Source organism: Xiphias gladius, chromosome 17 (genome assembly GCF_016859285.1).
Source record: "Xiphias gladius isolate SHS-SW01 ecotype Sanya breed wild chromosome 17, ASM1685928v1, whole genome shotgun sequence".
Taxonomy (NCBI): Eukaryota; Metazoa; Chordata; class Actinopteri; order Istiophoriformes; family Xiphiidae; genus Xiphias; species Xiphias gladius.
The window spans coordinates 965,784-978,026 of record NC_053416.1 but is presented as its reverse complement, the minus strand read 5'-3'; the positions used below and the strand labels follow the sequence as shown (position 1 = coordinate 978,026).

Below are 12,243 nucleotides of genomic sequence, written 5' to 3'. Positions count from 1 at the left end.
CCTGTGGTCTAGAGCACAAATCCTGTCGGCTACCGATTTTCCTAGAACCAGATCAGCCTCCTCCTGCTGGATGCATCCTAGTCCGATCGGGTTTATTTGAATTTCAACAAGACTTTTAGAATGAAATATGATGGCGATCACTGATTGTTGAGAGGGGATAAGACTCACTTCAACTTTTATTTATACACATCTGCTTTCTGAAATTAAAATACAACTACATAATAATGAAAACGAACAAGTGAACCGTGTCCACAGCTCCAACTCTCCCTCTCGGACCGGTGAAGACCTCTACCGTGGACTCAAGGGTCAGACTTACTCTACAGCTGGAAAAATAGACCCTGAGATAACATCAAATAACACGAAGATTAAAGAACAAATAACTGTTTATTTCTACTTGACTTTATTAAAAAATATTATCAACAAATTCAACAGTAAACATGCGCGCGCACACACACACACACACACACACACACACACACACACACACACAAAAAGCAGTATCCATCCATGTAAACTACATACGCTGTTTCTGTTTAACAGGAGAAAAAACAGACATCGTGTGGAGCAGAAATAGTGAAACTGATTTTACTCATGGGAGGAAAAAAAAAAAAATTCTCGGCAAGCTGACAGCTCATCTACAACAAAAAGCAAAATGACGAATCGATCGATCGGTAAGTGGAAGGTTTCATTCCAAAAAAACTCTGCATCCAATTTACGAAGAATTAAACGTGGAGGATAAAAATGACCTGATATTCCCTGTTTGATTTTCCAAAAATATACAGTATTTATATAATTACATGCAGTGAAATCTCTGGTTGGCAGCTCGTTTTGGAAGGAAACTCTTCACTTCAGAAAATGTGACGACCAAACTGTAATGAAGTGCTACTAAAATTAAAAAAAAACAAAAACACTTGTTTGTTGTTTATCTCTGGTTACGTGCGCACACACTTTCGATTTACATTCAAACCAAACTGAAAAACGAGAAATCTACAAAAATAGACCATTAGGCTTTTTACACTTTGCATGTTGAGTTTTCCTCTGAGTCGTCTCCAAAAAAGCAACTTTGTGCACATCGAACCTGTTTGTACAACATCACCGCTCTTTAATATTAAGATAGATCATCTTTATTCACATATTGACAGATGAACAGATGCTGCTGTCTCACTACGCTAAGCTAACGGCCGCTTTTATTTACTCACGATAAAACCAAATCTTTGAAGGAAAAAATATCGAGCAGTCAGTTGTTGGAGAAGAGATGGGACCCCCCCCCCGAATACACACGCACTTAGCTAATTCAGAGCTAATCAATAACGTGGCGCTTTCTGCGGGGGCGGAGGTCAAACGAGTAATTCAGAGTTACATTTACACAGTCGAATGAACAGGATGGTGCAGTTACAAAGACGCTATTCAAACATACGGAGAAGGAAACTCAGTTAAAGAAGGCAATAAGCCTGTTTGTGGGAACCTTTCAAAATAATAAACAGTAACAGAACTTCGAAATGACTGAGTGTAAATCTAATTCTAATCCGACCTCTACACGTCCCTCAGCGCCTACAAATAAAGTGATTAACTGACCATTTTAAAAAAGGGCCAAACCAGTGTGTTTTTCAGCTTTAGCTCCTTAACACTTCAAATTTGAGCTGGACAGTTTGAGGACTTTGTGTGTGTCTTTTACCTCGTCCTGCAGAAATCCACTGGATTCTATTAGTTTCTGCATCGTGTGAAAATCAAGCAACAGCCTCTTGAACACCAACTGAGCTGCGTAACCCGTCGCAGGAATCGTCGGCTGCATTATAAAATATATAAATTTGGTTCCTGGACACTGGTAAACTTGATTGACCACCATTGATACTGAGTGACCTACCGTGATAACTTGTCAGTGTCATTACAGACTGACCTCTCATAACTAAAACTGCAACTATTAGTAGATCAACAAAAAATTAATAATAGATGATAAAAAAGATAAAGATGATATGGTGAAAACAAACCTTTTTGCTTTTTGTTCAATCATCTTGTGATCCCATATACCATTTTTTTTGGGGGGGGGGGGCACTGCTCTGAAACTGAGTAACCGATGTGAACTGAGACGCGAGATCTGTAGTGAATAAGCTCAAACTTACAAACCTCACTGGTCTGGTGCATTAAGTTTAAATTAAGTCATTTCGAGTCGTTTACTGTTGATTATCTTTTAAAACGCTCACCTGAATTAACACACACACACACACACACACACACACACACACGATCACAGGTGGTGAGGAATGACATATTGAAGCTTTGTGCCTGTTTTTCAGTGGACAAACTGAAAGCGCTGAAGAAGCTCAAACAGACGACGTCCAAAGCTGAACTGAATAAGCTTCAGGTTAAAGTTCTCAAACTATCGTTTGCAGACTTTCGGGAACAGGACAAATCGACTTTAACTGATGAAAAGTTTTTTTGCTCCTTTTTCTATTCGGAAACCTTTCTGCGTCAGGATTTCATGATGCCTGAGCAGCTGAATTTCAACACCTGAAGAACTTTTCACGCTTTTATTGACAATTATAACAATGCGTCTGCCGTCCCGCTCGTGTTCTGCACTCTCATTGGCTGACGATGAGCTGTCGCAGGTACGACTGCGTGAGGCCTCGCAGCTCCTCCAGCGTGTAGTCCTCCGGCATCGGCAGGCGGGTGATGTGCGGTGCCAGCTGGGCGAGTGGGATGCTGAGGGAGTCGGACGCCGCATCGCCCTGCTGCAGGCTCAGCACCACGCGCAGGATGTTGGCAACGCGCTTTGCCATTTCTGCATGAGGGGAGGAGGGGCAGGGGTTGGGTAAGTCACAGCGCCTCTTTTGTGCCGAGGAAGCATCTGCAGGTTTTCATTCTCACCAAACAACAGCAGCTGACTTCACTTGTTAAACCTAGAATAACTAATCTTTTTGGCCACTTGTTTTCAGCAGAAACACTGACCTTTCATCACCTGGGAAGTTGATATGTTAAACTTGTTAGCAAACAGTTGCTTATCTGCACGTCCAGCAGTTACAGACGGGACTGATCCTTCACCTGGATCTGGTGTCTGTGTCACCTGATGAATCTAGGTCCAGCACTCCCTCTCTTTTAGCTCTGGTTTTGGTCTCCACCAGCTCCTGAGGGAAATACCTGGCTCCTTAGCTGCTAAATGCTCCGCTATGTTCACCAGCTGGTCTCTGACTGTGTCTGTCTGCTGGTTGCTGCTGAGCAGGAAGCGGACAGTGGCTCTTTACAGCTGTTCCTCTGAAAACATCTGCCCCCCGCGGCCGAGAACGACGCCGTGAGAGCGGCGAGAGTGAACCAGAGCTGAACAGATAAACAATGAGCTGAAACTCACTGTGAAGCTCCATAAAGCCGAGGGGAGCTGATTCAGGTTCAGCTGATAATTCTCTGATGTTCAGGAGTCCTGGTCGTGAAGAAGCTACAAACACTGTTTTCCCATTTTTGGATATACTGTTATTAAAAAATATAGATTACAGTCCGTCACGTACAGAGCACTAACATGTCACTCACCTTCCTGAACCCCTCATTCAGGTTTATGAGCCTTTTCGTTCACTATGATCTGTAGAAGAACGACTACGTCCAGTTCTGTCAATGAGGCAGAAAATCTCAATCCACGCTCTTCCTCTGTGAGCTCCCTCGGCGCTGGAACGAGCTACTGAACTCAGTTCAGTCAGCAGAATCTCTCGGTCTCCAAAAATCACCTCAACACCTACCTCTTCTGAGAGAAACTACTCACCTACAATACTCTCCCCCTCTCTCATATATAAAAAACACATTTCTTACACACCTACCTGTCGCTCGTGTGTCAGGTGAAACGTAAACCAAGTGTTGTGGCACCTATTCTAGAGGATTCCCCCTTGATCTACTGCGGAGACTGAGTTATGCCTCGGAGAAAAAGGAGTACTACGGGTTTTAAAGCATCCTGCTAAAGTTACTCGTGTGTCTCCTATTGTGACTCTTTCACATACTCCTGAGAAATTCTGCGTCTCCACGTCGACCATCAACTTTACATGCTTGGCTCACCTTCGCCAAACGTCGGCCAATCAGAGGACAGGTATGCTAGTGAATCCAGCTGCTGTTGTGTTCATTTGGAGGGAAAAGCTGCAGACTCTTCCGGACATCAGCTGATCGTCGCTGGTCTTACCTGATTGGGCGAGGCGGTCTCTGGCGGTGCTGCAGGGCAGAAGTTCGATCCTGCTGCAGAGAGACGTCACGTCGGTGTAGAGACGCTCCAACTCGTAACCGGCGTTTTCCATCTGTCCACCAGGAGGAAAACACAGACCGTCTCCTTATCACTTCACATCTTTCAGTGGTGGAATGTAACTAAGTACATTTACTCTGGTCTCTTAAGAAAAGTTTTCAGATACGTGTATTTTCATTTTATGCTACTTTACGAGGCTTAATATTGTAGTTTTTACTGCACTACATTTATCTGGCAGCTTTAGTTACTAGTTCCTTTACAGATTTAGATTTTAAATTTAAAAAAAAAAAACAGTTACATTAAAAATATGATATGTTAAATTTAACCATCTAAAAACATTAAACAGTTAAAATGGACACCACCTTGACCAACAACAACAACAACTTTGCATCCATCAGTAATAAAGATCAAATATTAATATAAGCCTCACAGGGCCAATTCTGTGTTATCAGTACTTTTACTTTTGTACTTGAAGGACATCAGGACAAGAGTCGAAGTGTCTCCTGTCCTCAAAAAGACTCTCTCTCAAAAAGCTGGAAAATGGGTTCCGTCTTATGATCAGGGTCGTCCAACAGTCGGGCCGATACGGTAAATTAAAAACAACATCAAATAATAAACTAGGTTATTAACAAACGACTCATAACCGACGGGGCAACACTCAACACTTCCTGCATCTACTTGGCAATAAAAGCCAGACTGTACTAATGAATTACCTTAGCTGGAAGGCCTTTACTGGGCAAAGCAGCTGCAGGAAGTGTTGATTTTACTGTAGATACCTGTATACGTTGACTCTGCTGCACTGCGACAGCCCAACTTCAGCTCATCTCGACAGTCCTCCACTTCACATTATACTCCTCTAATCTCAGATTTTTATGGTTTTTATTTTTTCACGTAATTTTTTTAAAATGTCATTTGTAAGTGACAAACACTCTAAAGTTGAACTTACAGAATAAATTCAAAGATTCATTGTCCTCTGAAAGTCTTGGCGGCCAAGCATTTACAGAAACACACACACACACACACACACACACACAGTGTCAGTACCTGCTGGATGTCCTGCAGAGTCTTTATGACCCGGATGTAGTCCAGGTAAACCCTCCCTGCAGTGTCCCAGTCCTGGATGGTGCTGCTGTGTTCCGGGACCGCCAGCCCCTCCAGGAACTCCAGCAGGTAGTCGTGGTTGTCGTTGATGATGCAGTCTACGGGAGGAACAATACATGCGTTTACAAAAATGAGAAACTAAATGCATGGCTTCCCCACAAAGATCATTATTTAACTCCTTCCCTCCGAACTCTCTACAGCCCATGGAAACAAATTTTTACATTCAAAACTTTTCCAGGACTTACCGTCCTCTTCTGTGTTTATTTTTGATATTTGAAAACTGACACTGGCCAGAAATCGTATGTCCCTGGCTATAAAAGGTGCTCCTCATTTTGTTTTTAATTTTTTCCAAATCAGGGACAGTTTCAGCATTGATTAGTTAAAAAAAAATGGTATGCACATATTTACTATGTAGGTTGCTGCTTATTTTAATGTTCGGCATCTTATTTTCTCCTCTACCATTGTTATAATTCTGTTTCATCCATTTTTGTTGGAGGACTATAGTGTCATTTATATTTATGCACCGGCACTTGATTTTTTTTTTTTTTTTTTTTGTAATGCAACTGCTGTAAAAGTACCGATACTGAAACTTCAAAAACGCAAAATGGAAAAAGATCATATTTAAAAAAGATGACTCAGAAGAAACACATTCAGGTCACAAACACCAACTTATTTCCGTTGTCGCATCATGTTTCTCTCCACTTCATATTTTCTGAGGCGCGAGTCACAGGACCTTATCATTGTAAACTATGTTGTGTTGCATCAAACGCGACAACTCTGATCCATGAGGACGTGAAGTCTGTGTGAAAACCTGCTGAAACTGATCTGCTGGTGTAGTGATTAAAAACAGGGTCTACCTGAGGCCAGATGCTGGATCAGCAGCCGGTGACACTGGCTCCAGTATCCGGCCCGGTACAGGTGCAGGGCCTCCTGGTGTCTGTCGGCTTCTCGGCGGGCTCGGGTGGCCTTAGCCTCGTGGATCCACTGCTCCGGGATCAGCAGCCTCTCGATCAGGAAGCGCTCCCTCTGGACCGAGTCGTCTGTCTCCTGCAGGGGGCAGTGGAGGGTCAACATCTCCCTTACCGCCCGCTCCCGCTGACTGAAGACACAGAGAGAGAAACATCAGCTAACTCTGGCGTCGGGTAGTTTTTTCTCCTCAGGGACGACAAGTGGAGATGACACAAGAGGAGAGAGATTCAGAGGAGAGAGAGGGAGTGAAGAAGGTGAGGGGGAAGGGAAGAGTAACAGGTCTCACTGCTGCCACCTGCTGCTGCACAATTCTCACTACAACTGAAGCTCCTGCAGGAAAAACTGAATAAAACTGATTTTCTGACCTCGGTTCAGTTAGAGCTGCAACGATTCATTGATTAGTCGATTGTCAGAAAAATAAAGGTTAACTATTTCGGTGACTGATTAATCATTTCAGTCACTTTTCAAGCAGAAATGTCAAAAGAAAAAATGCTGTTTTCACTCAGGTATTAAGATTTTCTGCTTTTGTATTTTCTATCTTGACAAGCAGAATTCATTTGGGGATTTAGACGGTTGATGGGACAAAACAAGACATTGAAGCCATCGCCTTGGACTCGGGTGTTATACTGAGTTATACTTTTCAGCTCCGTTATCTTCAAACCGACGGACCCTATGACACTAAGTGATCGATACAGTTTGTCTCTGCATTTAGTGTTTTAATTATGAAATCAATGAAAAGGGTTTGAGCTTCAGTTTTCACCACCACAAAAAAAAAAGAAAAAAAAAAAGACAAAGGCCCAAATACTTCTTTCAAATACATGATTTTAAATGACCACAGACAAGCTTTACAGGTCACAGGTCATTCAGCAGCTCATCAATTACAAGTAAATGTTTATACCCTAAGATATCTGACGCTCAGCTGCTCCCACGTTTCAGTCACCTGACTTTGTGAAATTACAGCATCACTTTTGTCAGTTCTGAACTTGCTCATGAAGGACTTCTGAAGCAGCTCTTTACAGGAAGTGTCTTAGTTCTCTAGGAACAAAACTTCTGTGTCTGATGAACTCTACCCGCTGCTTACTCATGTGACGTCTAGTCCAGTCTTACGTTAAGTGTTTGTGGATAAAGAAGATGATATGAACGCACGCGTGGTCGGGGATGTGGAGCAGGATGAAGATGGCCATGTGCCAGAGACCGGCGCTCTCCAGCTGAGCGGCGTAGCTGGCGTGGAGGAGCCCCTGCCGCGAGGCGCTCAGGTGGCTGTAGTGCAGCGCCTGCAGGACGCCCCACAGGTGCCAGCTCACACGGTAATCCAGACGCTCCCAGGTGATCGTCAGAGGGTCCAACAGCTGCTGCAGGCTGTAGTGTCTGCAGGAGGACACACGGAGGCGACTGAGGCATTAGAAGGAGCGATCCGCTGATTTCACACATCAAAATCTGTTTATTCATCATTGTCAGTCCTGCTCAGCCTGTGGAAACAGCTCTCACTACAAATTTAAAGTACAGTTTAACAGAAGGCCTCCATTACAAACTGGAGGTGTGGAAAACATGGTGTTTATCAAAGAAAAGAAAAGAAAAAAGAGCCGAGTTGTCTGTGTGAAAACTCGCTTGCCTCAAGTTGCTGCCTGAGGAACGGGTTGACACTGAACCGAAATGTCAACATCCTGCAAAATGTCATCCCAGAACTGGGAATATTAATTTGTTTTTCTACAGATAGGTGTTGATTATTAAAGCTGACAGACAAGATGTCAAATTGTGAAGTGGAGTGAACGTCTGTTTAAATGTGGATCTGTCTGGTATTCACCATCATTCTGAATTTTTATCCAGTCCAGAAAAACACAAATTTGTTTGGTTTTTTAAAATATATTTTCTTGGTGCTGTGACACTCTTGCATAATGACACATTTAATGCATCATTCTGCCAGTAGATGGCATTACAACTAAAATCACAATAATTTTCTAATATACACTAAGTGAGGTCCATCAAGCTGAAACTAAAGCAGTCCGACAGTCCTGTAGGTTTTAAAGTGGAGTTTTCACCGATATAAACAAACTTTCTGCCCTGTTTGTACACCAGGACCACCAAATACACGTAGAACAACATGGCTGGTTTACCTGTCACTGTAGAGTTTGAGCAGGTGGAAGCACAGGTCGTACAGTGGCCGTTTAGACGACGGCGACGACTCCTCGTCCTCCTCCTCCTCATCGTCCATGTCTGGCTCCTCCGCCTCCAGGTACGGAGGCAGGGGGGCACAGGCGTACTTCCCCCCTTCACATGTGCCCTGCAGGATGGACAAAAAGAGGTGATCAGTGGATGTCAGGAGGAGAATATAAAACCAGCACCTGCCTAATGAAGGCATGTTACCACGAGTGACGAGATGAAAAGAATAAAAAGAAGTCTGCTTAAATTGAATAGCTTTAAGAATGAACACCATGTGAAAAGAAAGACGGCAGAGTGACGGAAAGCAGCTCACCTGGAAGGCCGCTTCATATTTGGCGAGGGCGTCGGCCACCGAGGCGGTCGGAGGCAACATGAACCAGAGGTGGACAGCCACACAGCGTTTCCAGTCCAACTGAGAGCACACGTTCACCACAGAGTCAGAGGACTGCCACACCTGCAGGGACGGACAGGAAACACCATCGGCATCAAACAGACCCTGAACAACAAGGTGACGCGCGTCAAACACGCTCCGCTGGACAAAACTGACGTAAAAACATTTGTGTTACAACACCAGTACAGTGAAGCGACAAGTCACAAACCCCTCAGCTACGACTCGTCCAACTCACGAGAAGGGTAGGAAATTCTGTCAGGATATAGAAGCCTATTTTTACACGTTTTAAATTATTTCAAGAGGGATTTTAACCATTAAACAACAAAAAAGTAGAATTACATAGTAATTGCATAGTCAACCAATCAGCAAAATGAGCTGTTGTCCCCATGTCCTATCTTTTTTCTTTAAGGTAAATTGCTCATCACCTTTAAATTAAAGCTAAATTTTCCCGCCTAACATAAACAAACCAAACGTGTCGTACAGGTTTCCCTGCGAGTAGCGTGAAGATGCGCAGTCGTTCCTCCGGCAGGTAGCAGTCCGTCTGCATGCGGTTCCAGTCGGCGAGCTGAAGGGCCAGCAGGTCCCGGCAGTACTGAGAGCCCATGGCCTGAGACAGCAGCAGGGACAGACGGTGGTCTCCTGGGGACAAACAGCTGGATGTTAGCAGTGCTGATAGGATTACTATGGAGACGATTATCACGGTGTTTTTCAGTCCATCTGCCTCATGTCAATCTGATACTTGAAGTTCAGGCACTACTACTACATGTCTGGTACAGACAGGCTGCAGCTATTGGTTTGTTGGTCACTTGTTTTATTTATAACAATCTGCACCTGCACATTTAGAGTCTGCTTTTATCAGGCAGATTTGTTTTTAATACAAATCTGACTTTTTTCAGACTGAGATCAGATCACGTTTGTGGATCAGATGGGAATGAAAACCCTTTCTTCAGTCTGTTTTGTTTTCCTCCTCACTCTTGTCCTTCTGTCTGCAATGTTTCCATTTTTCTGACGCTACCACCGGAGATCTTTGAGCCTCCAGTTTCCTCCTCACCTTCCTTCTGTGCTAGTCGACACGCCTCACTGATGCGGTTGCCCGTCAGGTAGCTGAAGATGGCTTCCGTGTGGCGACCCTTCCCTGCCAGAGTCACTTCCTCCTCCACCCTGCAGGTGGCGCCGTGGGAGAGCCAGGCCGAGAAGGTCCGCCTTCTCTCGAGCTGCTGCTCGTAGTCACTGGGCATCTCGATGTCTGGCTCCTGGTCCGCGGGGCCCAGGCGACCCCACAGGGCCTCACACAGGGTCCAGACCTCGGCCCAGTACCCAAGGAGGGCTGGAGGGGAAAGAGATAGAAAATTACAAAGAAATGGCAGAATTACATCTATTATGGGGTTGGGTGCCGAGATATATAGATCCAAGGAATTCAAAATCTTCTCCTAGTGGATCCTGGTATTTTTAGCACGTGTGTTTGCGAGTTGTTCACTAGTCGTCGTATGCACTGTCATAGCTCTAGTCTTACTTTGAAATTTGAACTTTGATCCCACTTTTCAGCTACGGTTTCATTCTGAAATTGCAGCTTAAAGTCCAGCTGTGTGGCAAATGTTTTTACAGTAAGTTGAGTGGAGTGCATCTATAAATGTAAATACAGCAAGTTCAGCAAGTAGCTTAATCAGAAAAACAAGACGGAGGCTCGATCCCCAAATCAGAGAACAGAGCGGCATTTAGCGGCAGAGTGCAGGAGAATAATGTCCAAGTGCCACCCCCCCCTGTATAACCTCAGGTCAGCCCTGAGACGGTCACAACAAACATTACGAGAATACACTGCAAAACAGCGGATGAGAAGATTCTGCATTGTTGTTCACAAACTGTCTTTCCACCTAAAAGATTGTTTGCTTGAAAAGGAAATGTCCTACCACATAATCTACTAAATACGAAAGAATACCATCAGATAATTTGAATAAACATGATTTTATAATTCTTTTACACTGCATTAAAATCAAATTTCATCTATACCGAGAAATCTTGGGAATCCTGAGTATTAGTTTTAAAACAACCGGACATCCTTCAACCCTCATCTCTTGTCATTACGCAGATATTTTAGCTGGCGTTTAAATTTTACAAATCCATTCTGAACTGTAGTTTCTCTTAAGCCTCTTTCCCTGAGCGCCGTCTCTTACGGTCTGCTTCACCCTGCTTGTCGTTCAGCTCTGTGATCCACTTGGCGTATTTGTGCAGCGCCGCCACACCGGGCTCCGGACGGACCAGAGGGCAGGCTGAGGCGTCTGTGGTGCTGATGGTGCTGTGCTCCAGGCAGATCTCTAGGGGGCGCTGCAGCACCACCTGGCTCTCTTCATCCTCCTCCTCCTCATCACTGGTCTTCAGTGCTGGAGGCTCCAGACCCACCATCTGCTCCAACACCACCTTATAGGGGCTTTCTATCAGTCTGCGGGAGAGCACAGCTCAGTATTCAAGAAAAACGAAAACACTCCAGTTTACTTTTGTGTGTGTGTCTGTTCACATTTCAGGAAAATATGACCCAATATGTGAAACAGATCAGATTTTTCCCAGGTTATTTGTGATTATTGGTGTCTGAATACACTTTGTAGTTAAGATTTATGTTTGGTTCATAGAGTAGTTTTTATTTTTGTTGTTCCGTGTTTCATACTGTATTACGGTATTCTAGTTTATTAAGGTTACTTATCTATTCTATGAATCTGTCGTGACGACACTGAAACTTCACTGGGTAGGATCAATAAACTGCTAGTAACTGTGATCAGAACATATTTTTAGTTTTTAATTCACACTTAACTCAGAGCAAAAAGATCATCAGTGATTGAACAGGAGGGTTTTTCAGTAAACGAGGGATAAGTGATAAATATGGGATGAAAGGGAAACCAAAAACAAAACTTAAAAAAAAAAAAAAAAACCTTAATAAAACATGTCAACTTGGAAAAAACAAACAAACTGTGGTGTGACTCTTCTTTTGTAATGTGCATTCCATTTCATGTCCCTGTTAGACTGTGTGTATGTGTCTTACGGTTTACTCCTTGCAGGTTTTGGCAGGAAGCTGAAGTCGGTCTTGGCCGTCAGGTCTTGGTGGTCGAGCTGTTTGGAGGGTAGTGAACTCAGCCGGTGGCCGCAGTGTGCCAGCGTCCAGCCGGGACCCCACCCAACCCGAAAGGACCGACCCGCAAACAGCCCAGCGTCCATCAACAAACCTCCCTGTGAAACAACACAGACGACACCACACAACATAAATTAGGACTGGGGAGAAATGTTTGTTTTACTTCATTTTTCTGTGGGTGTCACCGATTAACGGCTGTAATGTGGCAGGTAAAGAAGCAGGAACAACCGATGAGCTGTTGAACTAATTGTGAAGGCTTTAACCCATCACTTCCACGAGGGAAGATTTTCTTCT

At 44.0% G+C, this 12,243-nt stretch overlaps 1 protein-coding gene across 5 annotated transcripts in view; it reads right to left on the bottom strand.

Moving 5' to 3' along the window:
• Positions 1 to 432: 432 nt before the first annotated feature.
• nup98 (nucleoporin 98 and 96 precursor) overlaps positions 433 to 12,243 on the bottom strand; it is a 38,599-nt gene continuing 26,788 nt past the window's right edge. For all 5 annotated transcript variants that reach the window (XM_040150340.1, XM_040150341.1, XM_040150344.1 and 2 more), the window contains 11 exons: positions 11,863 to 12,047; positions 11,003 to 11,268; positions 9,883 to 10,158; positions 9,313 to 9,470; positions 8,754 to 8,894; positions 8,395 to 8,561; positions 7,427 to 7,648; positions 6,169 to 6,410; positions 5,255 to 5,409; positions 4,154 to 4,265; positions 433 to 2,779 (listed from right to left, as the gene is read on the bottom strand). In XM_040150340.1, coding sequence (XP_040006274.1) covers positions 2,580 to 2,779; positions 4,154 to 4,265; positions 5,255 to 5,409; positions 6,169 to 6,410; positions 7,427 to 7,648; positions 8,395 to 8,561; positions 8,754 to 8,894; positions 9,313 to 9,470; positions 9,883 to 10,158; positions 11,003 to 11,268; positions 11,863 to 12,047 — 2,124 coding nt within the window. In that variant the 3' untranslated portion in view covers positions 433 to 2,579. The remainder of the gene's footprint in view (positions 2,780 to 4,153; positions 4,266 to 5,254; positions 5,410 to 6,168; positions 6,411 to 7,426; positions 7,649 to 8,394; positions 8,562 to 8,753; positions 8,895 to 9,312; positions 9,471 to 9,882; positions 10,159 to 11,002; positions 11,269 to 11,862; positions 12,048 to 12,243) is intronic.